The following is a 27401-nucleotide window of genomic DNA, read 5'->3' on the forward strand; positions in this document are numbered from 1 at the left end:
TTTTGTTTTTGTTTCTGTTTTTTTGTCAACATGTCTTCCATAGCTGGAGAAACTTCAGGTAATGCATGAAGAACTCAAGACTCAGTCACAAGAAGAAATCAGGCAGCTTTGGTCTCAGCTCGATAGTACCCGAGCAAATCGGCAAGAGCTAAGTGGTATGTTCAAAACTGACGCATTTTATTTTTTGCTGCTTCTTCATATAGAAGTATGCATTATTGACACAAAATACTTTTAGTCGTGTACCAGAAACACGCAGGTAGGTCACAGAAGTGTCAGTGGGTTGTACCCTAGTGATCTGTTTCTGAAGTGAGAGGTGAGTCAGTGTCAGATGACTGGTTGGTTCTGTAATGTCAAAAAGCATGGTATGGCTGTGGGGAAAAGCTCACTCCTGTTGTTTTCCTTTCCCTTCCCACTCCGTTCCTGCACCCTATAAAAATCTTTAGTGAAAACCAATCTTGCACTGTCAAATTAAGTATAATGTAGTTAAAAAATGGAGAAAATGCTGGTCAATGCAATAACATGGTCCTTTTTGTATTCAGTATGGAAGCAGGTATGAATTCAATTGAGAAAACTGTTAATTGAAGGTATACAGTCAAGATCATCACTTAGTTTATGACTTCGAGTAGTTTATTGTGGCTATGATAGATTTTCTTTTATTTGGAGATAATTAAGAGATCAGTCTGCTTAAAAAAAAAAAAAGCAGAAATATTTTAAAACTGTGTGATTAAATTTTATCTTGAGATAGAAATGGCTTTTTTTCCCTTTCAGTTTTGAGGTGAGTTAAATAAAATGCTTTTTCATTGACACTCAAAATGGAGATTCACCATCTTCTGAAAGACTTTTAACTCTTAAATATAGAAAAGCCCTGGGTTAAAGATATCTCTCTTTTAGAAAAAAAATAAAAACATTCATGTGATACGTCTGAAATCAGAATGAATGGCAGTGTTGTTTTGCTATAAGGCTAAAAATAACCTCCTTTTTCCATAACGATGCTTCTGTTTAAAAAGTAAACAAATCCCCTAAACCTGAAAGCAAAGAATAAAAGGAAAACTTTGTGCACAGCAATTACACATGAACAGTTTTGGGGTTGGATTTTTGTTTGTTTGTTTTTTGTTTGTTGGGTGTGGTTTGTTTGGTTTTTTTTAATTAGTCTTATGTGTATCTGCATTAAATTTATGAAAAAGTTTTAAGGCTTGAGAGAAAATAGTGACTGGCTGAAAGCTGACATCGTATGCTTTATATATCTTAAGATACCTGTTTCAAGATTTAGATGTATGAAACAAAACAGTCAACTTTACAGTGCAGTGATCAGAGATCACACACATTTTCAGTTGAAATGAAATACATGTCTCAGATGTGTGTGTGCAAACAGATGTATAATACATGAAAGAAGAAATTTTGGAAAAATAAGAAAAGCTAGAGACCATGACATTAATCTTGACTATGTGTGTGTTCACCTTGTATTGAGACTCTAACATTAAGTGACGTTCTTTACTTCTGCTGGGGTAGTTGAAGCATATTACATTTGCCTTTTGTTTTAAATGCAATTTCAGATTTTCTAAATAATATAACTGTAAATAGGTTTTGAAGTATAATAGGGTTTTGTGAGGGTGGGTTTTTTTGTTGGTTTTTTGGTCATAAATTGAATAAATAATTTTTCTATCTAGTCAGACTTTACCTTGACTTTTCCAGATCTCTTTTTTGATATTAGAGAATTATAGTAGATAGCACTTTGTAGTATTTACTGGAATTTTTATATTTCCTCTCTGTAGCCCTAATCTTTATTAACCTTTCAAATGTCTTTCCATGTTTCTAATCACTTACGTTCCCATTCTTTGGACTCTTTTTGTTTCTTCTTCATCTTGCTTGAGATGATGAGACCAGAATGCAAGCCCATGGTCCAGGTGAGGATATCTTTTTTGGTGCTTAAGATACACTCTTAAAGGTGTTTTGTTTTACTCTGCTTTTCTTCACTTGAGTGATCGTTTGACAATGCATTTGGATTGGTTTGAGGACTCATGGTGGTGGATTCAAAAGGTAGCAGCTGGATGATGGGACTGCTGCTCTGATGTAAGAGTGACATGCCAGTTCAAAACACTTTTAACCACTTTTAACAGTTTAACATTGTTAAACACTTTTCTGGGTTAATTTTATGCCAGCAGACTTTGCTGGTTAGGCAAAACCTACCCGTGCCAGATTGAACTTCCCTTGCCTATCCCATTGGTGGTGTTACTAGTCCCTGCTTGTCACTTGATTCCTCTGGTTCCTGTGCTTAACAATTGCTCCCTTTGGAAGCAGGCTAAAGCCATGTAAGTACATGTACATGTACTTCTCTTCTACATGTACATGTAGAAGAGAAGTAACTCGTCTTATTTTTGTTTGCGTGTTCGTTGTGAGAATTTTTCATGCCAAGTGTGCATTTTCTGGTTTGCTACACAAAAACACACTGTGACAATCAGCTGCGTTGCTTCCTAGGTGACATCCTCTGTTTTCATAAAGGTTTCTGAAGTTTCTCTTCTTGCATAACATACAGATGCTTTTCACCAAGTTCTTTCTTCTTGAAATGCAGTTCCATCTTCAGTTGATTCTGTGGGGATTCAGCTAATTTAAGTCATCTGGGAAGTTGAGCCATCTGGGAAACTTTTTTAATTCCCTCTCATGATTTTTGTCCTTTTTTCCTACCTTTTCACTTCCTGATACATTACTGCTTCTTTACTACAGAACGTGGAGAAAAAAGCTCTGAGTTCATGAATGTGCTGCAATGTTGGCCATTGCCCTCACTCCCTGAAACGAGGGTAGCTTGCTGAACCAGCCTTGATCGCTGTTTTTTACTGCATTCTACTTTTTTTTTGTTGTTGCTGGATAGTTCTTTTTAATTCAGTGAATTTAGCCTCTGCTTGAGCTAATGATGGATAGCCAAACCATCACTAAAGTAATCCAGAATTGACTTTATTTTTTCTTCCTTGTAATTTTGTTTTTCTGTATAGTTTGTGCTAAAGTTGTTTTTGTTTGTTGGGTAGTTTTCCCTGGAGCAAATTAAATGTTCTTGACTGAATTATTGCTTCTGGTTGCTACAGCAAGCAGGTGTGAAGATTAAGCAATATTGCAGGACTCTGCATGTCACTAGCCCAGATCTGAAGCACAAGGAAACGAGGAGGGCTAACAGTCTGCTGGTAGTTTTGATTCTTGTCATGAGGATGGTTTCTCTGAATGCAGTGTAAATGGACAACATGGTTTTGCTGTCTTGTGAGGAAGGAATGTTTCGTCTTTCAGAAGTTCATTTTCTTATGTAGCTTGTGGGATAACATTTTACTGCTATCTCAACAAGTGAAATATGGCTGATCTTCACAGAATGACTTAGCCTAAAGATATGTATTTCTGAGTATTTGTGTTGGTTTTGCCTCCATTCCAGAGCTAAAAGAGCAGCTCCTGGCTCGTGCATCACGGGTGGAAGAAATAGAGCATTTAAAACTAGAATTTGAACAGCAGCGTCAGCAAAGACAAAGTGAGCATGAAACTGAATTGGAACAACTGAGACTTTATTTTGAAAACAAGTTAAGAGTTGCTGAAGAAAACTACAGAGAAGAATTGACTTTGCTGCATCAGAGACTGCAAGAACTGAAGGAATATTCACTGTCAGAGTTGGAAGTGAGTCAAGATCAAGCAGGGAACATCAGGTGATCTATTATTTTTCCTTTCATCTCATATTATGACAGCATGCTTCTTTTTTTTCTTTTTTTATATAAAAGGTGATGTTAGCATCTAAATATAGTGGGATTGGGCATTAGGTGATCTGTAGTTAGAAACACAGCAATGGAAGTCATGTGTGCGCAGTCCTAAGCAGTTGTTATAGTTGCTCTGTGCCTACTTTCAGTACTACATCGTAAGTCAGCAAGTTCATTTAACTTAATTTGGACACATGTTACAATCTTAAACTTTAAAACCCTTTTCTCAGTTCTTCTGTCGCAGTTTTTGAAGAGACTTCTGAGAAAGAGAGAAGGGATACACTTGGTCAGCTAAATCAGCAGCTGGAACAACATCAGGTAGTATTTTTATATATTAAGGTTCTACTGTTCATTACATGATGTGTATGAAAATCGATGTCTGATTCCTAGCTCTTAGCAAAGAGTTAGTTAATTCGACACATTTATTAAGGCTTAATTATTTTTGACAAGTATATTGTAAATTACCAACTTTAAATAGTTCTCAGACTAGCAGAACCCATGAAACATGATGTTCTGTAATTTTGTGTCCTCTGTTTGGGTTATCCCATGCCTAGTAAGGAGCTTATCAAAGCTATTCCACACAAGTGCAGAATTCATGGTGTTTCTCTTCTCTATAGCTTCTGTAGTAATTGTGCCTTTTATTGCTGTCTGTTCTCTTCAATTTGGAGGTGCTAATTTGGTCCCTCTTCTATTTATGCACCTATTTTCATGTATCTTGACTTCATTGCTCAACTTATTTGAAGTTGACTAAGAGTTTCAAAAAGGAATTTTCCTTTTTTTTTTGACTTTATTTTTTAAATTAATTATAAAAAGTAATATTTTTTTTTTGGTGAGGAAATGACAAGCAGACAAGACATACACAAGACAGCATGAGCTCAATTTCATTAGTAAATCACACAAAAAACTTATGAGTTATAAATGAAAAGTGTATACATAATGTCTTTTTTCTTGCTGCTATTTGTTACCTAGCTGAGTATGAAACTGCATTCGTAGATCATTACTTCTAAGTTCTGTGGTGTGTAGAGGGGGGGTCTCTTCAGTGTTGAGAGTCGATAGTTTCTCTACCCAGATGCATGTGGGACTTCCCCCTCTACTATACTTTCAAACAGCTCCTGGAACTCAGATCTGCCTTGTGGCATGGTTCCAGACTGTATCTCCTTTGTTTTACTGAAAAGGTTCTAATATACAGATTTTTTTGAGACTGTTTTTTTCTTGTTCACCCCGTTTCCCTATTCGAAGTACACTAAGACAGCACTTGGGACATGGTTTAGTGGTGGACTTGGCAGTGTTAGGTTTACAGTTGGACTCGATGATCTTAAAGGTCTTTTCCAACCTAAATGATTCTGTGATTCTACTTTGAGGGGCTCTGCCGCTCTAGTAGCAGATGGAGTGGCAGGAGTGTATCAAGCAGGTGCATTATAGTGCAGTTCATGTTGTGCTCTCATTGAAAGGTTCTCAGCATGGTTTCTTCAAAGCTGAAGATGTCTTTCTAACCCATTTCTTCTGTAGGAAGAACTTGCCTGTTTGGAGGTACAGCTTAAAGAACAACACAGGCGTGAATTAGATTCCTTAAGGTCTTCCCTTGCACTTCAATATACGGAGGACCTAATGAAAATGAAGATGGATCTGTCAGACAAATATATAACAGAAATTGAGGAAATGAAAAGAAAGCATTGTTTAGAACTTGAGCAGCTCCGTGCCCGACTTTCAGAAGAACATATTAAAGGTAAGATGAGTTGACGGACTGGGAAGTAAAATGGGAAGCTGCTTGTGTGGCTTATGTTTTTCTTTAAATATTTAAAGGCTTATCTGAAGATGTTTTCAATTTGTTATTAGTTTACTCTAAACTATAGGGAACGCTTAACACACTTTAATCCCTGGCATCGAGCACTTTGCTTTTTGTCTTTTATGGGCACGTTGAGTTACACTTCCAAAGATGTGGTGACCTGAAGTTGATTATTCTGTAGTAAAACCTGCTACAACTGTGGAGCAGTTGCTAAAAGGAGTTATCAGGTTTTCATTCGTGATGCCTAGAAGGGCACTGTCAATTCCTGAATTAATAGCTACTTGAAAATTTCTTATTGTTGTCTGTCAGTTATGTTAAATGTCTCTTGTATTTGCATGAAATAGATCAGTTCTCATTCTGTTCCATAGAGTAGACCCACTTCTGTTCTATGTTCCATGCTTCTTTTACCTGTGTTCCTTTTGTGGGTTGGATAGTGCTCTGCTCATTTAACGTTAATATTTCTTTTTCTTCCTGGGTTTGACAATTAGTTGGTATACATATTGGGATGAATTTTTTGAACAAAGAAGAAAGTATTTATGGGGGGCAGAATTTGTAATAGGTATCTTTTGCTGTAGAGTTCAGGTTAAAATTCCTCTTATGGCTGAATTTAATGAGACCTCCTATGAGATCATGGGTGTATGTCATTTCTTAACAGTTGCTGCTTTTCTTAGAATTGTAATTTATAGAAATATACTGCCTTATACTGGTTCAATATAAAATGCATATATTGTTGAAGTGCAGGTAAGGGGATCATGGCAGTTCTTTTATCTGGAACCTCTTTCTGGGAGCACAGTATGATAAACAAACATTTGAATTCATCATTCATAACTTAAAGTTAGCTATATAACTCACATGGCTATAACTATATTCCACTGTATGTTGGTTAAAAGGATCAGTACAACTTTTTTTAATTTGCAGTTATATTTCTTATCTTCATTTATTTATTTTTAATACTAGACAGTATATCAAAACTGTTTAAATTAGAATGTTTAGAGATTTGTCCCATCTGCTTTTTGGGGCAATGCCTTATGTAAATAGTATGTGCAAAAGAGGAGATAAAACTTGCATAAATCTGCCATTGCTTCGTCCAAAAAGAAAGTCAGCTCCTGTGGCTGTTGCTCATAGGAGGGAGGTCCTGCCACAGGTTTCATGATCCAGCCCCTTTGTTTTTTGTGTGGTGATACTGATAAATTTCAAAGGTGGTGATAAAGCGGAACAGAGTAGAAAATCATTCCTATAAGTGATTCTTGTTGGTCTGTAGTTAGTATGGCTACTGATAAACTGCATAGCTGACGTTCAGCTTTATTTCTGTGCATTAATAGGACATATCAAAAGAAAATAAATTCCAGAATGTCTTTTGTTTGTTTGTTTTGTTTTTTCTTTTCAGAAATCACCAAACTGCACCTACAGAATGCTCAAGATGCAGCACGTCAAGTTGAAATGGAGGTGGCTGAGCGAGTGTCTGTGCTGGAGAAAGAGCACAAAGCTAAGCTCTCTCTCCTCCACTCTGAGAAACAGCATATTGCAGAGCTTTTGGAAGAAATAAAGCATTTAAAAGAAGAGATTACTAAACAAAAAGATTTTTCTGTGCAGAATGAAAAGCATCTGAAAGAGGAAATGGAAAAGGTAATTTGTATTACAGTAGTGTGTTATATTGAGTTGGGCAAGCTCAGATCTGTTGGGAAGGCCAAGGGAGATAGAGGCAGCACTTATCTTTAAATGTGCCTAGTTTAGTGATAGTAGCTTCAGCTTTAAATGGACTTGCATGGATACACACAAATACTGGAATACAAATCTGAAGTTCAGAGCACGTTAGTGTTAAACGCTTAGTTTCTCTGCAGATGAACTTTTCAAAAGCATGGATAGTGTGGGAGAGCAGGTGCTTCAAGGGTTGATCCAGTCCACCTTTTATATTGGCGTGGGTCAAGCGTACATATACCGCTCCAATACAGGCACGTACAAAAGGTCCTCATCCTGAACATCTCACTGCAGCACATCGTAGTGTCCCAGTGTGAAAGTAACATGGCGCACTTGCATACTGTCACGTGGCAATGGAGAATTCAGCAGAAAGCACTGTGGCAGATGGAGAAAGCCCCTCTGCTGAATGCGTCCCCTCTAAGAAATTTCTGGTTTTGATAGGACGGTTTTTTGAAGCAAATAACCAGAAATAATTTTTCAAACCATTTTTTGAGGGAAGAAGAAAGAAACAGACAACGGATTTCTGCTTTTCTTTGCTTTGGTGTAGCTGTTATACCTTCACTGTCAAAGTCTTAGAGTTGAAAGAATCATATCTGGCACCTTCCCTCTTACCTGTTAAATCAGCTGTCCTATCTGAGGATAAACTTAGATTAATTCATTGTTTAATTTGTGCCAATATTTGAATGCTTATGAGAATTAGATGGATGAAGCTCTCATTTCTCAAGTCCTCCTTTCCTCCCTTTTTAAAGAGAGATAGGTATCCTTTTCCTTTAAAAACTGGTAGAGAGGGCCAGAGAAAACAGTTGCAGACTGTTTGTACATAACATGGAGACTCAGCTGAAACTTCCAGTAGTGAAGCTTTCAGTACTGTTAGTTTACTGCTACCACCTGCAGTATCTTATTTGTGGCACTGCTGGCTGGGTAAAAGATAAGCATATACAGAATGCGGTGTTTGAAATGAGCCTGTACCGCATGCTGATCCACTGTCTGGAAATACATATTTTGTTTGCCTTCTGGTCGCTCGCTCTCAGAAATAGAGTGAACCAATTTCCTCAATTGCCTCTCTATTCCCCTGCCGCCCGCCCCCCCCCTCAAGTTTTCATGGATTGTTTTAATCAAAATCTGGGTTTTTTGCCTTTCTTTTCTGCCTCTTCATTTAGGTTGTAGCATAAATGAATGCTTAAATATTTGTTCAAAACAAACCTTTTAAGTGAAAGCTGAAGAGTATACTTCATACTGATGCTCGTATGTGATCTCTTATTACCTTTTAATTTTCTTTTAAGAGATGACCCTGTCGTTTCCTTAGTTTACTATTTATTTGTTTACCTGTTTACTGTAGTGTAATTTTAGAGTCTTTTTTTTTCCTTTTGTCATTAAGCAATTGTTTGGTGCTTTGGCTTCTGTTTTTATGCTACATGCTTTTATGTTGCTTTTACGCTATGTATGAGATCATGGTCTTGGACACTGTATCTAAAATACCACTGTATAAGGAGAGGAGAGGTTTAAAAGAGATTTTTAATCCTGCCCAATATAAATACCTAAGGTGCCCATAGCTTTATAAATTGAACTCCTGAAATGAAGGAAAGTGGCCCCAAGAGAAAAAAATATAGAATACCATGTTAATTCTAGAATTTTCCCTTAATTTTTTCTTATCTTCCTTAACCCAATTAATTCTTAATAGTATGTTGAATTCAAGTACCTATAAATTGACATTTCAGCCTTACTTTTATTTGGAAGGGTGACTTCACTGCAAGAATTGAATCTCTCCAAGGCCTTGAATGCCTAAGAACATTCACTTCACATACTTCAGTTTGGTTTTGGTATTTTATGCATTTTTTAATAACTGTGTTCACAGGTAAAATATAAAATTGCTGAGGATCACAAGAATAAATTAAGGGAAGCCAGAGAAGAAGTCCAGAAAATAGAGACTATGTACAAAGAAAAAGAGAAGAAATGGAAATGTGAAAGAGAGGACCAGCGAATCCAAGCAGAAGAGAAGTTATCATTGTTGCGTATAGAACTGCAAAATAGAGCGGAAGATGAGAAGCAGAATTTACAAAAGGAGTTTGAACTTCGTGAAGCTGAAATGAATCAGCTTCAAGATCACCAAGCTGCCAAAATTCTAGAATTGGAGAAGTTGGTAAAAGAGCAACAAAACAACTTGCAGCAACTAGAGGATAGCCTTGCAAGTGCACAGGCTGTGCAGAAATCTCAGGAGCAATATGACAGTGACCTGCAGGCAGCCAAAGCGCTCATGGCAAAAGAAATGGAAAAGGCCACACTTTGTCTGCAGGAAGAATATGCACTGAAACTTATGGAAGCACAAAACAAGTAAGTCCAGAGTATTTGAGCACTTTCACTTACCAGTTTAGTTATTGTTATTGTTACTTTTTCTTATTTTAAACTTAATGAGTCGTAGTGATGTAGGTTTGTCACTTGATGGCACTAGCTATTTATCCAACGTATATAAATTATACATGTTCCTTTTCCGGGTTAAGTAAAGGTGGCCTATCCACCGAAGTAAAGGCCAATAATTGATGTCTGTCGTTAGGATGGATGATGCGTCATGATTCCGAGCCCCATTATCATCCCTACATACTATCAACACCTTACTGTGTCGTGCTTGCCCCGTTGCCTTTCGCCCTCAGCACACTCTGGGGGTCCGGTTCCTGCCTTAGATAGATAGAAAGAAAGAATCAGTTTATTTACAATTCATTAGTTCATAACTTATATATGTAAAGCTTACTCTTCCAAGGAACATTAATGCTGTCCATTATGGTTTACTGTAGAATTTTCCTTTATGTAAATGCATTTAATCTAGTCTAGCAAATCAAATGAAGTGTAGTCAAGTTCTGCCTGTTACAGTTAAGAATACAATACACAGCTGAAAATCATATACTAGCCTTGGAGGAGGGGAGGTGTTACAGGACATGTAATTGGAAAAATTCTTTAAATTTTTTCAAGTGTTTTCAAACAATTCAAATAAATTTGAGCAAGTTTTTCCTGGTGAATGAAGCTTGTGTTATCCACCGAATGCTGAGGTTGATGAGCTGCATATGGTATTCTTCAGGTCTGGTTAGACATGAAGGTTCTAACTGCTCAGTTTTTCCTCCCCTTCCTACCCTCGTTGTTTTTAGCGTATTAAAGGAAATACTCAAACAACTACATGTTTGTATTTGCATGCATTGCTTCAAATTTATCCTCCTTTCCTCCCCAAACATACGCTTGTAGAACAAGATTGGGGAAATAATTACGGTAAGAAAACGCTGAAAGCAGGAACTTAGCCTTTAAATAACCAATCACTTTTTAATTATTGGTGTCTGTATCCAAAAATAGTATAGTTAATGATTACAGTAAATCACAGCATTTCAGATACTAAATCTTCTGCATCAAGCTTTAAGCAGACCTCCAAGAGCTGAGATGAGTTAGGAGGACCCCCCAAGTATCCCACATACACTTCCACAGTGGTTTTATGTCTCAGTTTTAACCAGATGTTTTTAGAGATCTTTCTTATGCAGTTCGTTTACTTGCAGACAACACATTTGAGATGTAGACAATGTCTATACTATGTCCTATATGCTCTTATATGGCAGTATTTTCTCAGAGAACGACATTTGTATGTTGCTCTGTATTAGTGAGTAATTTAATAGGGGTTCCAGTCTACCTAGTAATAACCAGATACTACCAAGTGACATTGCATAAACCTCTAATTATGGGGCTATGAAATCCTCTTTGTGACTTGCTTTGAATTAGTTCTGTATTTGAAACCTAAAGTAAAATTTGTGGGGGCTAAGTACAGCCTACTTATTTTTCTTTGATTTTTATTTATTATTTCAATTTTTTTCTTTTTTTAAAAGTGTCTTTTTTACAATATTCTCTTAACTTTCTTGGAAATAATATAGGTTTATGGGGGAACACAAAGCTATGACTCAGAAATTCACAACTGAGCAAGAGATTCTTCTTCAAGAACTGAAAAAGAAACATGTCGATGAACTGGAACTCCAAAGTCAGAAGTTACAGGAGAAGCATAAGCAGCAAATTTTGTCTCTTACAGCTGAGTTTCAGGCAAAGCACCAAGCTGAAATTGAGACACTTAGATCTACACTAGAAAGTAAACAGGAGATTCAGCTTGAGGCTTGTGTTGCTGAACTACAAACAAAGCATCAGGCACAAATTGATGAGCTGGAGGCTAAACACTTATCAAATCTGGATTCCTTGGAGTCGTCCTACCTATCTGAAATTCAGAATATAAGAGATGAACACAGTCAGGCTCTTGAGAAGCTACAGCTGCAGCACACAGAACAGCTCCATGAAAAGGATAAAATGGATCAAGCACGCTTGGTTCAGGAGATAGACAAGTTGAAATTAAAGCATGCTGAAGAACTTCAGCTTTCCCAAAATAATTTGAAAATTGAGCTAGCTACTGTTCATATGGAAAAACTTAAAGCCATGGCTGTTGAAGCAGAAGAAGCTCATAAGGTGAGTCAGAAAGAAAACTTGGCATAAAAGGTGAAATTTCATGGTGCATTGTGTGGGATCACCTTTTCCCTTGTTCTTGGAGCGTACTTTTACAACCTCCTTTGTGCCAGCACTAACACTTGTGTGTGGCTGTATTGTGAGATGAAACACGAAACTGAAGCTGAAAATTAAGTCCATCTGTCACTCCCCGCCCCCCCCCCCCCGCCCCCCTCCGATGATAAGATTAATGAGTTTTCTATCTCAGTGTGTGGAAAAGGTACAAATGAAGTAAATATTTTTAACATAAGTCAGGTTGGAGGATATCCATTTTGTGGCTCGGAGCTTCTCTGCCTGATAGATTTACCATGCAATTCCTCAGAAGTGATTAGAACAAAATAAATTCAATTCTGTAGGTTAAGCTACATCTCTAGGAATCCAGAGATCCTCCCTAGTGGCACAGTCTCGAGGGGAAGAATAGAAGAAAGATATCTCTAAAGGTCCCAGGTGGGATTTTGGGAGCAGGTCGTGGGTGAGTGGACCTTGTCTTAGGGCCTTTTACAGAAGTCCATAGCTTTACTCTTGATAGGGCAGAGGTGTGAGCTCTTTTAGGGTTCAGATGGATAAAAAATGATCCCAAGACTTATAGAATCATAGAATAGAATCATAGAATCATTAAGGTTGGAAAAGACCTCTGAGATAGAGTCCAACCGTCAACCCAACATCACCATGCCCATTAAACCATGTCCTTAAGCACCACATCTACACGTCTTTTAAATACTTCCACGGGATGGTGATTCAACCACTTCCCTGGGCAGCCTGTTCCAATGTTTGACCACTCTTTCAGTGGTCACTTCTCCAAGTCAAAGAGGTAAGAAGGCTTAGCTCATTGCTAATAATTCAGAGCCTTCCAGGGAGAGATGTACTGTTTTTCAGACTTGTCTGTCTTTGCAAAATTATGGTTATATGTCATTTCTGTGCCCACAAAGGCTAAGAGGAAGGTCTTGTGGAGGGAAAAGTGGGTTTTTTCTTCTGTCCTATCTTTGTTAACTAATCTTAAATCTGCATTTTAATTGTTCTTGAGTGTAAAGAACTTCAAAAAGCAAAAGTTGAAGATTGTGTTGATGGGGAGTGCTGTCATGGATAAAGTAGGCGATTTACAAAACCTTTACTAGATAAGAAGAATAAACCCATTTCAATGATATATAGAGTGTGTATATGTATGTGTGCTCATCATTCATGAGGCACTATTGTTTGTGTTTACTTAAAAAGCTTTGATACAGCAAGACATGTGCTTTACAAATGGGTTACAAAATATTTGTACTTACTTTTTTTTCCCCTTTTTTTAATTAATGCTTACAAAGGATGGTTTGAACACAGCTCTTCAAAATCAAAGGACGTTGCTGGAAGAAGAAAAACGTCTGGCCCTGGATGTATTACGTGAGCAAGTATTGCATATGGAGGAAAAACATAGAAAAGCACTCCAAGAACTTCAGGATCTTCATGAGGCAGAAATTAAGAAACTTAAGGAGGATTACTCCAGGGAGCTGGAAGAAGAATTGAGGAAACTAAAAGCACAGCATGAACATGAGCAAGAGGTTGGAATGTTGCTAATCCATACTTTAACATAAAGTAAATTCAGTTTTATTAACCTTAGAAGTAAGGCTGTATATCTAGATGCTTTTTGAATTTTTTTTTAATAGTGCCAGTAGATAAGAAGAGACAAAGTTAACATTTTTAAGCCTTGCTTTATCTAAAAGGACTTAAAAGAATTCAAAAAGGACTTAAAAGAATTCATAGATGTGTATTATCCTAAATTTTTAAAGTTTAAATCCATGTTTGCAATGCTCTCTTTACTGGGACAGGGGGGACGGGGAAAGTGGGCTTGCTTTCTTCCGAGTTCCTGCCATATTTAATTCAAAATTTTAAAGCTGCCATCTTGATAGAAAACTAATAGGTAATAAATTGGGTCATTAACCATTTGTGGAAATTAATGCTCACTTCAAGCTTTTATAAGTGAACAACCTTTACTAACATTGATTTTTCTTCTTTTCTTAGAGAAATTGTAGTAGGTAATACTTTTCCAAATATGTTTGCTCAGCGAGGTTTGGAAATCTTCCTAGTTGCCCTTAAAGCTTTACCATTTCTTCTTGTTGGGAATGTTTATGTGTAAGCTTGGTGATGTTTACTTTCATAGTGAAGGCTAAAAATTTGATCATCTACACTAAGTTCTCTTTAAACATTGAAATGGAATAAGATCTTCTATTTATTCAGTCTCTTATACAATCTGACTAATGTTGATGCAAGCAGCCACAAGTGATCAAGACTCTTCACTTTTCTATGTTATTACATTTATATATTAGGAGAAGTCACAAACAAAATAAGCTTTATCCAGCTATAACCACCAACCTATGTTATGTTAAAATGTAACTTACTTTCGCTTTTTCACTTACTAATTTGAAAATTGGATAGTGTTGCCAAATAACTCCCCAATCACTGGTGCACCTTTGTATTACTTGGTGCATCTCACAAAAAACGTATAGGTATGAGGAGATCCCCTGTGTTCTTTTGGACTGCCAGGCCTTAGAGCTGGTAGTGGTTTCCAGCTGGCTGGAATGAATTGCAAACTCTCTTTACTTTTGGAAGCATAGCTTGTCTGGGAAGTTAATTTTATTAGATTTGTGGGAAGTTCTCATGATTATTAAATTTTTAAGCCCTTCATCCTAGAAACAGGATTTATCGCTATTCTGATGACTACAGTGACTCTTCTTGGAGAGGATAATAGAAAAAAAAACAAATTAACAAAAAATCCCCAAACCTTTCACTGATATTTTTGATGGACTTCTTTGTTGTATCTCATAGGATAATTGCATTAAATATATCTGCGTAATGTTTAATCCTCTTTGAACAAGAGAAATTATGTCTTAAAATATGCTCTCCCAGTGTTTCTCTCCCACTCTTTCCTCCTTATTTCTTTGAATTTCTCTTAGACAAATGTCTATTGGAAAGAACAAGTAGGGATTACTCTGTTAGTCTGACCTGATGGTCTCATGAATACAGGACATACTTGGTACCTAATGCCCTGTTGCTTCTTATCTATTTTTATCAACTTGCTTTTTTCTATAGTCAGTATGATGACAAATAGCAGCTCTGTATAGCCTTGGGGATTGGAGAGAACTATTGTGAAAATACTCTTAAGAATTTGGCTGAGCTTGATGGTTTCGTTTTGGTTTGGTTTTATTTTTTCCTTAATTATAACACCACGGCTAAAATATTTTATATTACTTACTTGTCTGCAGATGTATGCTTCTGCATCGGCCTCTGAAGTAGAAACTGTGCGGACAGCTCTTCTGGCTCAATTTGAGGAGGTAAAATTGAAGCAACAGCTTCAGTTCCAGGAAGAGATTGAGCTGCTGAAGTGTCAGTCGGAGATACTCCTTGAACAGCAGATTGCACAGCTGAAGGTAGGGTCTGAACTTCAGAGCATGCACTGGTAGTGTGTTTTTCTGAAAAAGAACAATTGGTATACATTTTTGTTCTTCAGCCATATGACTTTAAAAAGACAATCTGAGTTAGATCTCTTCCTTCCTTCACCATGTTAGAACTAGAAAAGCAGTATTGGAAGCAATGCAGTGTTCTGTAAGCAGTTACGGTATTTACTACAGGGTTGTCTTAAAATCCTGAATTGGATGTGAAGTGGTGGCCTTCAAACAAAACCAAAAAAATCAGTGGAATGTATTTGCTGTAAGCAACAGTCCTTGCGTACATGTATGTTCAGTTTGTCATTTGAAACTTTTTCTTCTTCGTGTCTGCAGAGACTATCCCCTTGACCTATCATCCCTTGTCTGCTGCGCTTGTGTATATATGGCAAAAAATGTTCAGTGCTATCTAAGCTTTTATCAAGTGTGTGATGACATTGAGCACTTTGTGCACGAGATTTTTTTGTAGTTGTTCTTGATTTCTGCTTTCTTGGGTTTTTCATTTGAGTTCCAAACTTTCATCTTGATGAGCATCTTCAAGATGCTTATGCCTGAAAATTATCTTTGTTTGGCCTTGTGTACAATGTAGTAATTGCCTATCATCTTCTGAGCCTTGTGTAAAATGTCTTAATTAGGTGACAAGCATTTATAAAGCTATTAAATGAATGGAGAAGACACATCCTGTGTCAGAAGAGAGAGGGAAACTCACAAACACAGAAAGCAGTGCTTACATTCATCTCAGTGTTATCACTGTACTGAGCATGTGTTGAGCTCAAGTTGTTGAGCAAAAATAACTTAGTTTAGTTGAACTACCATCTCCTTATTTGCTTCTCCTTGGGAGATTTCAGCAGATCCTTGCTGTTCCTGTCAGTGCTCCAACCTGAGGTGCGACTCTTACTAACAGTTGCACAAACCTCTAGAACTGGATGCTGCAGATGAGCAGAAAATTTCTCCTGTTTCCTGCCTCTGGCCCACTGTGGAGTCCTGGTCATTCTTTGACGTCTCTCCGTCTGATGCAGCTGTCTTTTGAAGCGGAGGACACGAGCATATCCTGAAAAGCTGCTGGAGGTATATTTAGCATTGCTGTCCTTAGCCAAACCCCAGCCTTCAGTCCACAGAAACTGGGACTGGACTGACAGTTGTGCATATACCCCAGAAGTGGTTTGTGCTTTTCTCTCTCTTGTGCTGCCTAGGTGCTTTAGTTACTGAGTAGCATTTGGGACACCAGAAACCTCTCTTTTCGTTTAAATTTTGCCAGGGGTAATTCTACTGCTAGTACAGATGTCTCTGTTCTTTTTTTTCTCTCATTACCTTGATGACTGGTGTTTTGTCCCACAAGAGACTGACTGGATCTCTTTGCAGTGTCAGGCTGAGCTGCATCATGGTCTGATACAGGTTTTTATAATGAGCCTTCCCCTGCCTACTTCCCCCATGCTTGTTTATGGGGTTGTCTTCATGCCAGCCAGTTTCCTTGCTTTCTTCCCCCCGCCTCCCCTAGCAGATTTTAAGTATTCAGAGTTCCTTTCTACAGTCTGACATACTCTTTTAGTGGATGCACTGCTTCTGAGAAGAATAGGCAAGCTTTTCAGAGACTTAGTCCACAAGTTTACTGTACCAGTTGAGGAAAGTCCTCATACTCCTTTGTGTCTGTACATTGCTTGCTAACTGCTAAGCACTCTGCTGTTTGAGTCTATAATTCTGGGCAGACTTGGCTCTTCTGCCTTGCTCTGCCTCTTGGATTCTGGGTAGGAGTCGATATTGTTATTGCCTAAGTGCCAGTATTGATCTTGATCTTGGCTATGATGACAGACCTTATGGTCTCATCAAGCGGCAAGCAGTCCTCACCTAAGGAGCTGGTGATGGATGAGTTATTCTACTCAGTGCAAGGACTGGCTGAGCCTTCCACGAAGGATCCAGGACAGCTCAGGTGACTAAATATGTTCTGCTCTGAAGTCTTATTTCATGCCCTGGGGAAAATTGTTTTCTTGACTTACCAATAAAAAAAAAGGCAGCTATCACCTTGGAGTGTATTGGTTTTCATAGATCAAATTGCACAGTTGTTTTTTTATATTGTGATCAGGAAGACTTATTTCCCAGTTCCCGTGTTGCAGAAACAATTAATTCCTTTTAGCCTCCTTGGGAAGGGATCCCAGGACCTTGTTTCACCTCCCTTATTTGCTGATGCAGGAGTGGGGGATGTCTACTAATCCCTTCCTTTAGAGTGCTTTAGAGGACTCTGAAGTGAGATCCCATTTAATAGCTTCTAGATCATTTAGCCATGTCAATCTACCTCGTAGATTTTCAATTTGTTCTGGTAAATCACTCCTTCTGTGTGGAATTCGGTACTATACATGTTGTACTACTTGCAGTTGCTGAAAGTGGCTTCTGTCCATCTCTGTCCCAAGTTGTCCCATCTGTTTTCTGTTCCTGATTACTATCTCATCAGTCTGAAATGACCCAGGTCTCAATGATCACATTCAGATAGTTCATTTACCTACCTAACAATTTTTAAATCACAGTTTCAGCGTAATTTTGTTGATTGGGGGTGTTAACTATGTAAGTTACTGCTAGTTAATCTGAGAGATAAGGTGTGCACATTTAAAGAAAAAAAAAAAGGGGGGGGGGTTTGGTTGTGGTTTTTTTGGGGGGTTGGGTTGTTTTCTTTCTTTTTTCCCCTCTTTCTGTAAATCAAAGTATATATGACTTATGCAGGAGGAATTTGAAGCTGAAAAAAAGGCATCACTACATGAGAAGGAGCAGGTGTTGATTCAGGAGAGGGAGAAGGCACAGGCTGCTCACCAAAAGGAGCAGGAGATGTTATCAGCCCAGCTGCAGGAAAAAGCAACAATAATTATCCAGGTGCGTGGAAAATATTTTAAAGCTAGACTTTAAATGCGCTTTTATGGTTGCACAGTGCAATGAAGTTCGTAGTTTAGGCAAAATGATTGACTTTGTTGCATTATTATTGTATTTTCCATAGCTGGAAAAGAAAGTGGAGTCTTTAAACCGTGAAATAGAGGAGACCAACTCTGAACTGGAGACACTCCTTCAGCGGCGGGATAGAGAAAATCAAGAAGGAGGGAATTTGGTAGCCATGTTGAGATCTGATATTGAGCAGTCCAAGGATGAAAGGTTTGTACATCTTGGGTTACGTAATGCTTAGCGGTTGGTGGTTCTTTTGCTTGTTTTCTCACTTTCTATAAAGAAATCAATAACTAGGCAAAATTAAGCCAGCTCAAATTAACAGTGTAAGATGATGATGTATTTGTTTTATTTGCAAGTTGTTTTGTTTGGGTTTTTTGTTTCATTTTGGTTTTTTTAATTACCAACCTATCTTGATATGGAGAGCAAGATTTTTGTTTTCTTCCTTTTTTTTCTTGTGGTCTGATGGAGACTTTGGTGTTTTGGGGTTTCTACTGTATAATCTTGGAAAAAGCTAGGAAATGGAGAAAGCCTCTTGGTCACAGAAACCTTTCAGTACAATGTGGATTGGTTAGATATGTCATTGGAATGTGTGGGTTAGAGAAACTGTCATGCTGAATAAGCTTCGAGAAGAATTCCCTCTCTCACCTTTAAGAAACTGGCTTACTGTTTTTCTTAAAACTAGAATGTTTTCATAATTATAATTTTTGTTGTCTACTCTGTCAGAACACCCCTAGTTATTTTGATGTCACAGATACTACAGTAGTAAAAGTGTTCTCCCTACTGGTGCTTCCACAGATGTGGAAGCCTGAAATGCTTGTGAGTGCAGTATGATCTCTCCATGTAACTGTGGAGAAGACAAAGGTTTTTTTGCTAAGCCTGCTCTGTGAAAATGGCCTTGGTTTTTCGTGAGTCATCTGAATCATCTTCACTGATCAGTGTCAAACTATGGCAAGATACCCATTTTAGACTGTCAGTTTTTCAGTAGGTTCAAAGTATCTTTTAAATTGAGTGCATGCAATTTTTGAAGTGTTCGATATGCTTTTGTTCTAGGAGAAAACTGCAGGAATCTTACCAGCATCTTTTGAAATTGCTTATGGAGTTGGTGAAGGCCACAATAGCTATTGAGGACCTTATCTGTAGCAAGATTGGTCTTTGCCTTGATGACAGTCTGGCTTCTGGAGATTCCAGAGAAAGTCACAGTATTATGGAAGAAATGGGATTCATGCAGTATTTCAAAGCCAAAGAAAAGCATCACCTAGAAAAAGGTGGGTACAAATCTGCATAACTGGATGTAGTCAATTCACGTTCTTGAAAAACGGCTTTTCATTTCCTTTATATGGATGAGGTTCAGAAAGGGGATATCTCTTGTTGCAGTGTTTTCTGTGTCTCTTTCAAAGTTGTTTCACGCTTAAGTTAGTGTCTAGGAGTGTTCTTTCATTTTAATTCTCTTAATAGTGCAAACATTAAAATGTTACTGAAAAATGCAGAGTTTCAGGTCCTGATGTATAGCACAATACTTCCAAACATTCTGAAAAACTGTCTTGATTTGTCAACATTGAGTTTTCACCTTTTAATACATCTTCAGGACCAACCAATGTCACTGTCTGATTTCAGTTGTTATCTGAGTGGCCAGTTCTGTGTCATTTTTCTGTGTTTTTAAATAGCTTGCTTGTTTTCAGTAGATGAGCTGCTTGATGAAACTCTCACAGAACACAACCAGCTGTCTCCAGTGACTGATGAGGGGTCCGAGTTGAGCCAATACTTATGTGAAAGTGTTTTTGCAAAGCCAGAATTGGCATGTGAAAATGAAGAAATTACACTGAAAATTAGTCATCGTTTGCGCACTGCAGTGGAGAGACTTCTGGAGCTGGTTACAGAATCAACTAAACAAGTAAAACTTTTTAATCTGTACAGATGTATAATTATACTGAAAATGTGAAATCTGTTTTAAAGCTTGTGTATTTAGCACCCTGTAGGATTGGCTACTAAAGAGAAACAGATTTTGTCTGAATACATGGCAAGTTATCCGTATAGGGAGGCATGTGCATCCCCTGCTTCTTAGAGTGCAGGTTTTGCCCTTATTTGATAATTTCTTATAAATGAGAATTTAATGACTTTTGTTTTCTTCTAGCAGATCCTGCAGGAAGGCTATAAGTTGGTTGCCTTAAGTAGATTTAAACTAGGATTTTTAGATGCATTTGGTAACTTCAGGAAACCAAGAGTTAAGGGTTTTTGAGGGCTTTTTATCGGGCTTCACGTCAATGCTTCTTCAACATTGATAAGGAGGTTCAAGAAAACTCAGTCCCATGTTAAAACGTTTTGGGAATATGTAGATAGCAGGAAGCAAACATCCTTGTAATTATATACTGCTTAATTGTGATAAAAGGAGCTGAACTCAATGTCATAAAAGAATTTGAGTATTTCCATGCTGAGTTTTGCAGTGTTTAGACATTCAGCTTTGCAAAGAGAAGTTGTAAATCCGAGGTAGATGCCTGAGTACTGTATACATTTAGAGGATTGAATTTAGTGCTGCAGTGATTAGTTTGTTGAGTGAAGAAGCCCCTAATTTAAGAGCAAATGTGAAGGGAAGGAATATATCCGAAATTCATCTTCTCGTCAGGTATTTTGTGCAACCCAGAGATAAGCGTCTGTGTGAAATGTATATTCACGATCTTAAAAAATCCCTCCTAGAAAGAGGTGCTTAAATTTGTACTTTTGGGTACTGATGCTGGTTCCACTAGCATGTAGTTAACTTGTGGTTAAAGCACTTGCCCAAGCCGTGGCAGATGTAGATTCTAGGTCGCCTTCATCAGCTACATTCAAGCATACTTTGCTTACATCTGTGAAAAGTTCTATCCACCTGGATAAGTTAAGTATAAACTAAATGGGAATGGGGCTGCTCTATTCCTTTCCTTTGAACTTGAGACATTGCATGTAGGAATGCAAGATACATAGTCTCAGAGAACTGGTGCCATACCTTGGGAACCTGATGATGTATTGACTTTGCTGTCTGTTAGGCATGCCTGAATCTCTTGAAGAATTTAAGTGCAAGGATGCTTTGAATTTCAAATGGCTCAGGAAGTGTCAGGCTGAGCAGTTTAGCCAACAGGAAGGTATCTCTTTTTATGCACAGTAAAGAAACTTATGTGCCTCAGTAAGATTTATGGCAAAAATACAGGTATGTGAGTACAGGGAGTCACCAAAGTGTCCAGGAGTTTGGGGCAAAGTCAACCTAGTACTAAAATGAAACTTCAAAACCTGGACCTTGATGCATAAATGTTATAAAAAATTAAGAGAGTTTTTGTTTAAATGTCTGTAGTATTGTTACATTGTACGTGCATCCAAGATCTGATGCTAGGGGAATTTGTTTACTTTTAGCTGGAGAAAATGCATGAAAACCATGCACAATTTGAAGAAGAATTCAGCCGCCGAAATCGGGAAACTGCTCAAGTGGTTAGTCAGCACCAGGAACTAATGGAGTGCCTCAGCGAGCAAAGTGAGGCCAAGAATCAGCTGGCACTAGAGCTTCATAAAGCAGAGGGTAAGAAAATGAAACCAGTAGGAAGATATTTCAGTGTCGTTTACTCATAGCTCATTCCTCCAAATATCTATGATACGCTTTTTGTGCTTTTGTTGCTGATTTGCCTGTCTATAATCCATTTTCTGCCTTTCAGATTACTAAGTTACTTGAAAATCTCTTGCAAATCTACTACTTAACTCTCTTCATCAGAATTGCATTTCCCTGGGGCAGGTGTGATAGTGTTTAGTTCCTATACTTATACCATTGACTGTGTGTGAAAAATACCATGATTTTTAAAACAGTGTTTTGTGTTCCTGCATGTCTAAACATGGGAACTTCGATTTTTGAAAAGAAGATATACTCCCAGTATAAATCAGCCCACCTGTCTGACCTTGAAAGGGTTCAGCATGAACTAGAGCAATGTTTGATGGTAGTGCAGACACAGAGATTCTGTAAGAAGAGACAGAAAGGCTGAGGCTGTTGATCTCAATGCTATCACAGACTGCATATCGTCAGTCTAATTTCCCCTTGTGAAGGTTACGACTTGAGGTCTTCTCCTTTATGTAGGAGAATCTTTGAGGGTTTCTGTATCCTTCAAGTTGAGCTTCTCTCCCTAATCATGGCATCTGCTTTCCATTCCTCTTCTCAGTCATACTTCTCTAGGCTTATTTGGTCTTTCCAAAATCCTGTTTCCTTCCTTTCTGTGAATCATTCCTGGATTTCGTGGGTTCTGAATCTAACACTTGATCTTACTTTTTGGAGATTCTGTTTCTTCAAACTTCAGCTCCCAGCAGAGGATGTGTCAGGCTGTCCTATGTTGTGAGGTGATCTCAGGCCATCAAGACTTAACAATCCTCATATACATTCCACATGTTTGGATACATTTTGTGACATGGCAGCCTCATAAAATCTGTTAGAATACATTAACTGGTACATTTTATTCCTTAAGATACTTCAAAAAGCCTAGCTACAGTGTAAATTTAAGTCATCTTGCACGTCTTCCTTTCTATGTCACCTTCCATTGCTTGCATAAAATTGTTTACTCATCTTTTCAAGCTGCTTTTTTTTCCAATAGATGAGTTTGTCTACTGCTTTATTTGCATTCTGACTTGGGATTTTAGGCATTATCGAAGGCTATGTTGCAGAAAAAGCTGCATTGGAAGAGGCCTTGAATCTGAAAGAGGAATCTGAGCGTCGCCTTGTTGTGGAGCTGGAGAATATGCGTGAACGCTTCCAGGAGCTAACCCAGGAGCAAGCAATTCTTGGTGAGGAGTGGGTATGACACTATTAGTGGAAAATGAAATTGTCTCCAGTCAGGGCACGCTGCAATGTGTTTCAGTCTTTGGTTTGATGATTCAGTGAGCAGCTCAGCCTGATACAGAGGTTAGCAGGGTCTTCCTGTAAAAGCAGAAAATAAAATAAAGCAGCTGGTTCTTTGCTTATAAGAAGATAGTACTGTTAGTGAAGAGTACTGCTGCAGTCTTATGCTTAGTTAGAAATGGAAAGTGTCTGAGAAAATAAGAGGCATGTATTAACTACAGGTAGTTAGTGGCAACAGATAATTAGCACCTACTTAGTAACTGAAATGCCGGTTATTTGACACTGCAGTCAAAGAGAAGAGTTGGAGCTTCAAGGCTTTTGACTGCTTCCAGGACTAAGGAGATAGCTTGATAATGATGGAAGAAATAAAATACTTCTGGAAGATTATTTGAATTATGAAAAAATTGTGGTGATTATGTGTATTTAGTTTCATATATAAGCTTTTCCCCTGCTCCCCTGCCTTGTCCTGTCAAAACACACACACGTGATCAGTAAGGGTGACTGTGGAAAGATTTCAGTGATCAAGCTCAAAGTCTGTTTAGGTTTTAAAGGAAAGTACATGGGTTGGAAAAGCTGAATGAGGTAGTGTTGTTGGAGAGGATAAGGTGAGGCAAGTATCTTGAACTTGTATATAAAGGGTGACTCACTGCAAGCCAAAGACAGCCACTGAAATACCAAATGAAACTCAGAGAAGTAGATGCAAATAAGCAGTCTACATAACTCCTTCCCCCACTCCATCACTCCCTCAGCCCCACAGAGTATGTGATATGATGTAAGCTAACTACAGGGAGCTTGTGTAGGGAAGTGGAGCAGGATAAAGGGGAACTCTTCAACATACTGGATGCAGTCAAATAACACTCAATGAGTGGAAGTTGGTGCTGTGATAACTCGCACTGCAAATGAAGGAGCACACACTTTAACAGTGACAGCAGTGATTTAATAAAGACCCTGAAGAATCTTAGTGTAATATAGCTGGCTTACATGTACAGTATTTTTTTGATTCACAGAAGAAAATTCAGAGATGTTATGTGACTTGCACTATGCAGGAACTCAAGACTAGCTTATGCTCGTTCTTAATGACGAATCTGTGAATCGTTATATAGTTTTGAATCTGTGAAGCATTATATAGTTTTGACCTCTTGATTTTGCATTCTTAATGTCATTCTAATACTTCTATAAGTGAATTTCTCTGTATCATCTTCCAGTAGAAATTTATCGTTTGGGATCACTGCCTTTCCATTTCTGCTAATGCCAACATTACGCTACCCTCAGCTATGTCACCATGATGCCACCTTAAGTCATGTTGCGTAGATCTTTACTGCTGAGCAGACTACATAACAGGTAGTTGTACATAGTGCATGCTTAGGTCAGAAATAAAGACAGCAAGAAACAGTTTTCTAGTGAATTTCTCCATTATCAGTAGAGGAATGTAAAGACTCTAGGTTTCAGGTTATTGACTGACATGCTACAGGAGGGGGTGAGTTTGATTTGACACATGTTGCATGTGTCTACATGTTGCAATTATCTGTCCACTTCTCAGGAGCCTCTATTGTAGACTCCTGCCTGGCTTTCAGCCCCACTGTGTCATTCCTCTGCAACTCTTGTCTGCCTCTCGCCTCTTCCCCACCTCATCTTCTCTTCTTCTTTTCACCTTGCTGCTCGTCACCTCTCCTCTGACTCTTGACTCTTACCATTGTCCTGCTCTTGTGGGCCACCATTGTTCTGTGTTCTTCCTTTTGGCTTTGCACTCAACCTTTCAGATATAGTGCGATCAAAATATTCATGTTGTGCATACAATCATAGAATGGTTTGGGTTGGAAGGAACCTTTAAAGGTCATCTAGTCCAGCCCTCCTGCAATGAGCAGGGACATCTTCAACTGGAATAGAATAGAATCTTTCAGTTGGAAGGGACCTACAACAATCATCTACTCCAACTGCCTGACCTTTTCAGGGCTGACCAAAAGTTAAAGCACGTTATTAAGGGCATTGTCCAAATGCCTCTCAAACACTGACAGGCTTGGGGCATTGACCACCTCTCTAGGAAGCCTGTTCCAGTGTTTGACCACCCTCTCGGTAAAGAAATGCTTCCTAATGTCCAGTCTAAACCTCCCCTGGCACAGCTTTGAACCATTCCCATGTGTCCTATGACGGGATACCAAGGAGAAGAGATCAGCACCTTCCTCTCCACTTCACCTCCTCAGGAAGCTGTAGAGAGCAATGAGGTCGCCCCTCAGCCTCCTTTTCTCCAATTAGACAAACCCAGGGTCCTCAGCTGCTCCTCATAAGACATTCCTTCCAGCCCTTTCACCAGCAACTACATCAGGTTGCTTAAAGCCCCGTCCAATCTGACCTTCAATTTTTCCAGGGATGGGCATCTACCACCTCTCTGGGCAACCTGTTCCAGTGTTTCACCACCCTCATCGTAAAAAATTTCTTCCTTAGATCTAGTCTAAATCTACCCTCTTTAGTTTAAAACCATTACCCCTTGTCCTGTTGCTACAGGTCCTATTAAAAAGTATAGTACATATGTTAGTATTAAAAGTTGTGTCCATCTCTGATCTCTCATATGACATCTTAATAATATCTTACTATTACCTTAAGAGAAAATTGAATAGTGGTCTCACACAGATTGTCCTGGCTTACACAGCCTACACTTGTTTGCCTCAGTAAGCAGAGGAAGAGGTGGGGGAAGACCTCTCTTCCTCAGGGGAAAGACAGCAGAACGTAAACAGATTCAGGGGCTGCAAATGACACTAAATGCATGTTGTGCTTGCTTTACAACAGTGATTATGGCCTTGAGTAATATGTCCCACAGGAAACGCAAAATAATTCCATGATATTGTTGAACACAAGTACGTGTGTGTGTGATGGAAATGTATGACAGATTACGGAGTCTGTAAGTCTGTGCCAGTGAGTCCTGCTGGACTGAATCCTGCTTTGAATCCCCTGGCAGGAACTAAAAGAGGGGTTTGAGGCATTAATTATTCCATCTCTTTGAGGAAAATTGCAAAAAGAGAATATTGATTGTCTTGGAAAATACATAAATGAGTAGCCAAGAATGTTGCAACAAACTTGCATGGTTATAATGTAAAACCATTTCTATAGTAGCTCTAGTCCAATTACAGACATGGATCAACATATGTCATCAGGAGCTTTGTGTCGTAATAAAGATGAAGTGCATTTTTGCCAAATAAAAGGTAGGCATTATCTGTATTGCATATGAATTTTTAGTGATTTATAAGATGGAATGGATCACAATGTCCTATTCTTGTCTTGTACGTGTCTTTGTGTTTTGATTTCTAGGAACACCTATTGCTAATGTAGTACAAAAAGAAGGTTCAGGTTTGTAATGATGAGTGTGGGTTTTTTCTGGTTTGTGTTGCTGTAACACTGAGTGAATGAATTGATAGTTTTGATTTTATTTTAACAAAGAGGAATAGTACTTCACAAACAGGCCCAAGAAATTACTGGGATTATGAATATCTTGGCAAAAAAAGTTACGACTTCTGTGATGCAACAGAAAACAACTAAAACTAAGAATATTCAATTCACTGATTAATTTTTAAAGGAAAAAAAATGTTTTGCTGATGTTAGGCTTAAAATACATTGTGCCATTATCTTTGTGTTTGCCAGCTTCATTTTTCTTTTGAGGGGATAGAGTGTGTTGTAAGCTTGCTGTGAGCTTCTAATGATACACAGTGGGCTGTTAAAATGATTAAATTAATTTAAAGGGGGGGGAAAAGAAAAAATATTTGAGATTATGTAAAATAGAGAGCTAAAAAAAATACAGCAAGAACTGAAGGAAGTCTAAGGGAGACTAGAGAAATGTAATTGAAGGGATAGGTAGATCAGAAAAAAGAAGAGGAGAGCAGAATGGTAAGAACGGCTAGTTATGGGAGGAAAGATTAAACTGAAAACAAGCAAGAAGGATTCGTAGAGTTTTACACTGACTTTGGCAGTCTAATGCTGAAGTAAAATTTGTAGGTGCCAAATTGAAAGAGGCATATTCACCTACCCCAACCCCCCAAACTAAACTAAAGTGTGCATACTTAACTTCTGAGTAGCAAACATTTAGATCTAATAAATTCATAGCTGCCATGATTATGTTTTGTGGTCTATTCAAAATATAATTCTCTTATCACATTTTTAGATTAATTGTATTTTACGCACATATATATTCATAGATGTGTTCTCTTGCATATTCACTGTCCCTTGTTTCTAGACGACTTCTTTTCCCCCAAAAGGTGTGAGCTGGGTAAACCAAGTCACTCAGGTGAATAAAAAAGAATTATCTAGGTAAATTCCAGTTAGAGTTAAAAAGCTGCTCTGGGCTGTCTTGCCCATTATTATATCTTTATTCCTTCTGTCCATTCAGATCTCCCTAAAACGCTATGTTTATTTAACTTATTTTTGGTACCCACCTCACTGGCCTGAAATTTGCTGCAGTTCACTCAATGAGAGGGAATGTCTAACCTAGCTGGTTAGAGTGTATT

At 38.2% G+C, this 27401-nt stretch overlaps 1 protein-coding gene across 5 annotated transcripts in view; it reads left to right on the forward strand.

Moving 5' to 3' along the window:
• PCNT (pericentrin) overlaps window positions 1-27401 on the forward strand; it is a 100993-nt gene that overhangs the window by 24137 nt on the left and 49455 nt on the right. For 3 of the 5 annotated variants that reach the window (XM_075153865.1, XM_075153866.1, XM_075153867.1), the window contains exons 14-30: window positions 44-155; window positions 1872-1904; window positions 3413-3677; window positions 3956-4043; window positions 5235-5451; window positions 6899-7137; window positions 9065-9540; window positions 11112-11688; window positions 13029-13262; window positions 14964-15128; window positions 17856-18002; window positions 18124-18275; window positions 19119-19333; window positions 19751-19959; window positions 21447-21609; window positions 22710-22853; window positions 26212-26250. In XM_075153865.1, coding sequence (XP_075009966.1) covers window positions 44-155; window positions 1872-1904; window positions 3413-3677; window positions 3956-4043; window positions 5235-5451; window positions 6899-7137; window positions 9065-9540; window positions 11112-11688; window positions 13029-13262; window positions 14964-15128; window positions 17856-18002; window positions 18124-18275; window positions 19119-19333; window positions 19751-19959; window positions 21447-21609; window positions 22710-22853; window positions 26212-26250 — 3475 coding nt within the window. The remainder of the gene's footprint in view (window positions 1-43; window positions 156-1871; window positions 1905-3412; window positions 3678-3955; window positions 4044-5234; window positions 5452-6898; window positions 7138-9064; window positions 9541-11111; window positions 11689-13028; window positions 13263-14963; window positions 15129-17855; window positions 18003-18123; window positions 18276-19118; window positions 19334-19750; window positions 19960-21446; window positions 21610-22709; window positions 22854-26211; window positions 26251-27401) is intronic. The other 2 variants (XM_075153868.1, XM_075153869.1) reach the window with 2 other exon arrangements.

This window comes from Calonectris borealis, chromosome 6 (genome assembly GCF_964195595.1).
Source record: "Calonectris borealis chromosome 6, bCalBor7.hap1.2, whole genome shotgun sequence".
In the NCBI taxonomy this organism is placed as follows: domain Eukaryota; kingdom Metazoa; phylum Chordata; class Aves; order Procellariiformes; family Procellariidae; genus Calonectris; species Calonectris borealis.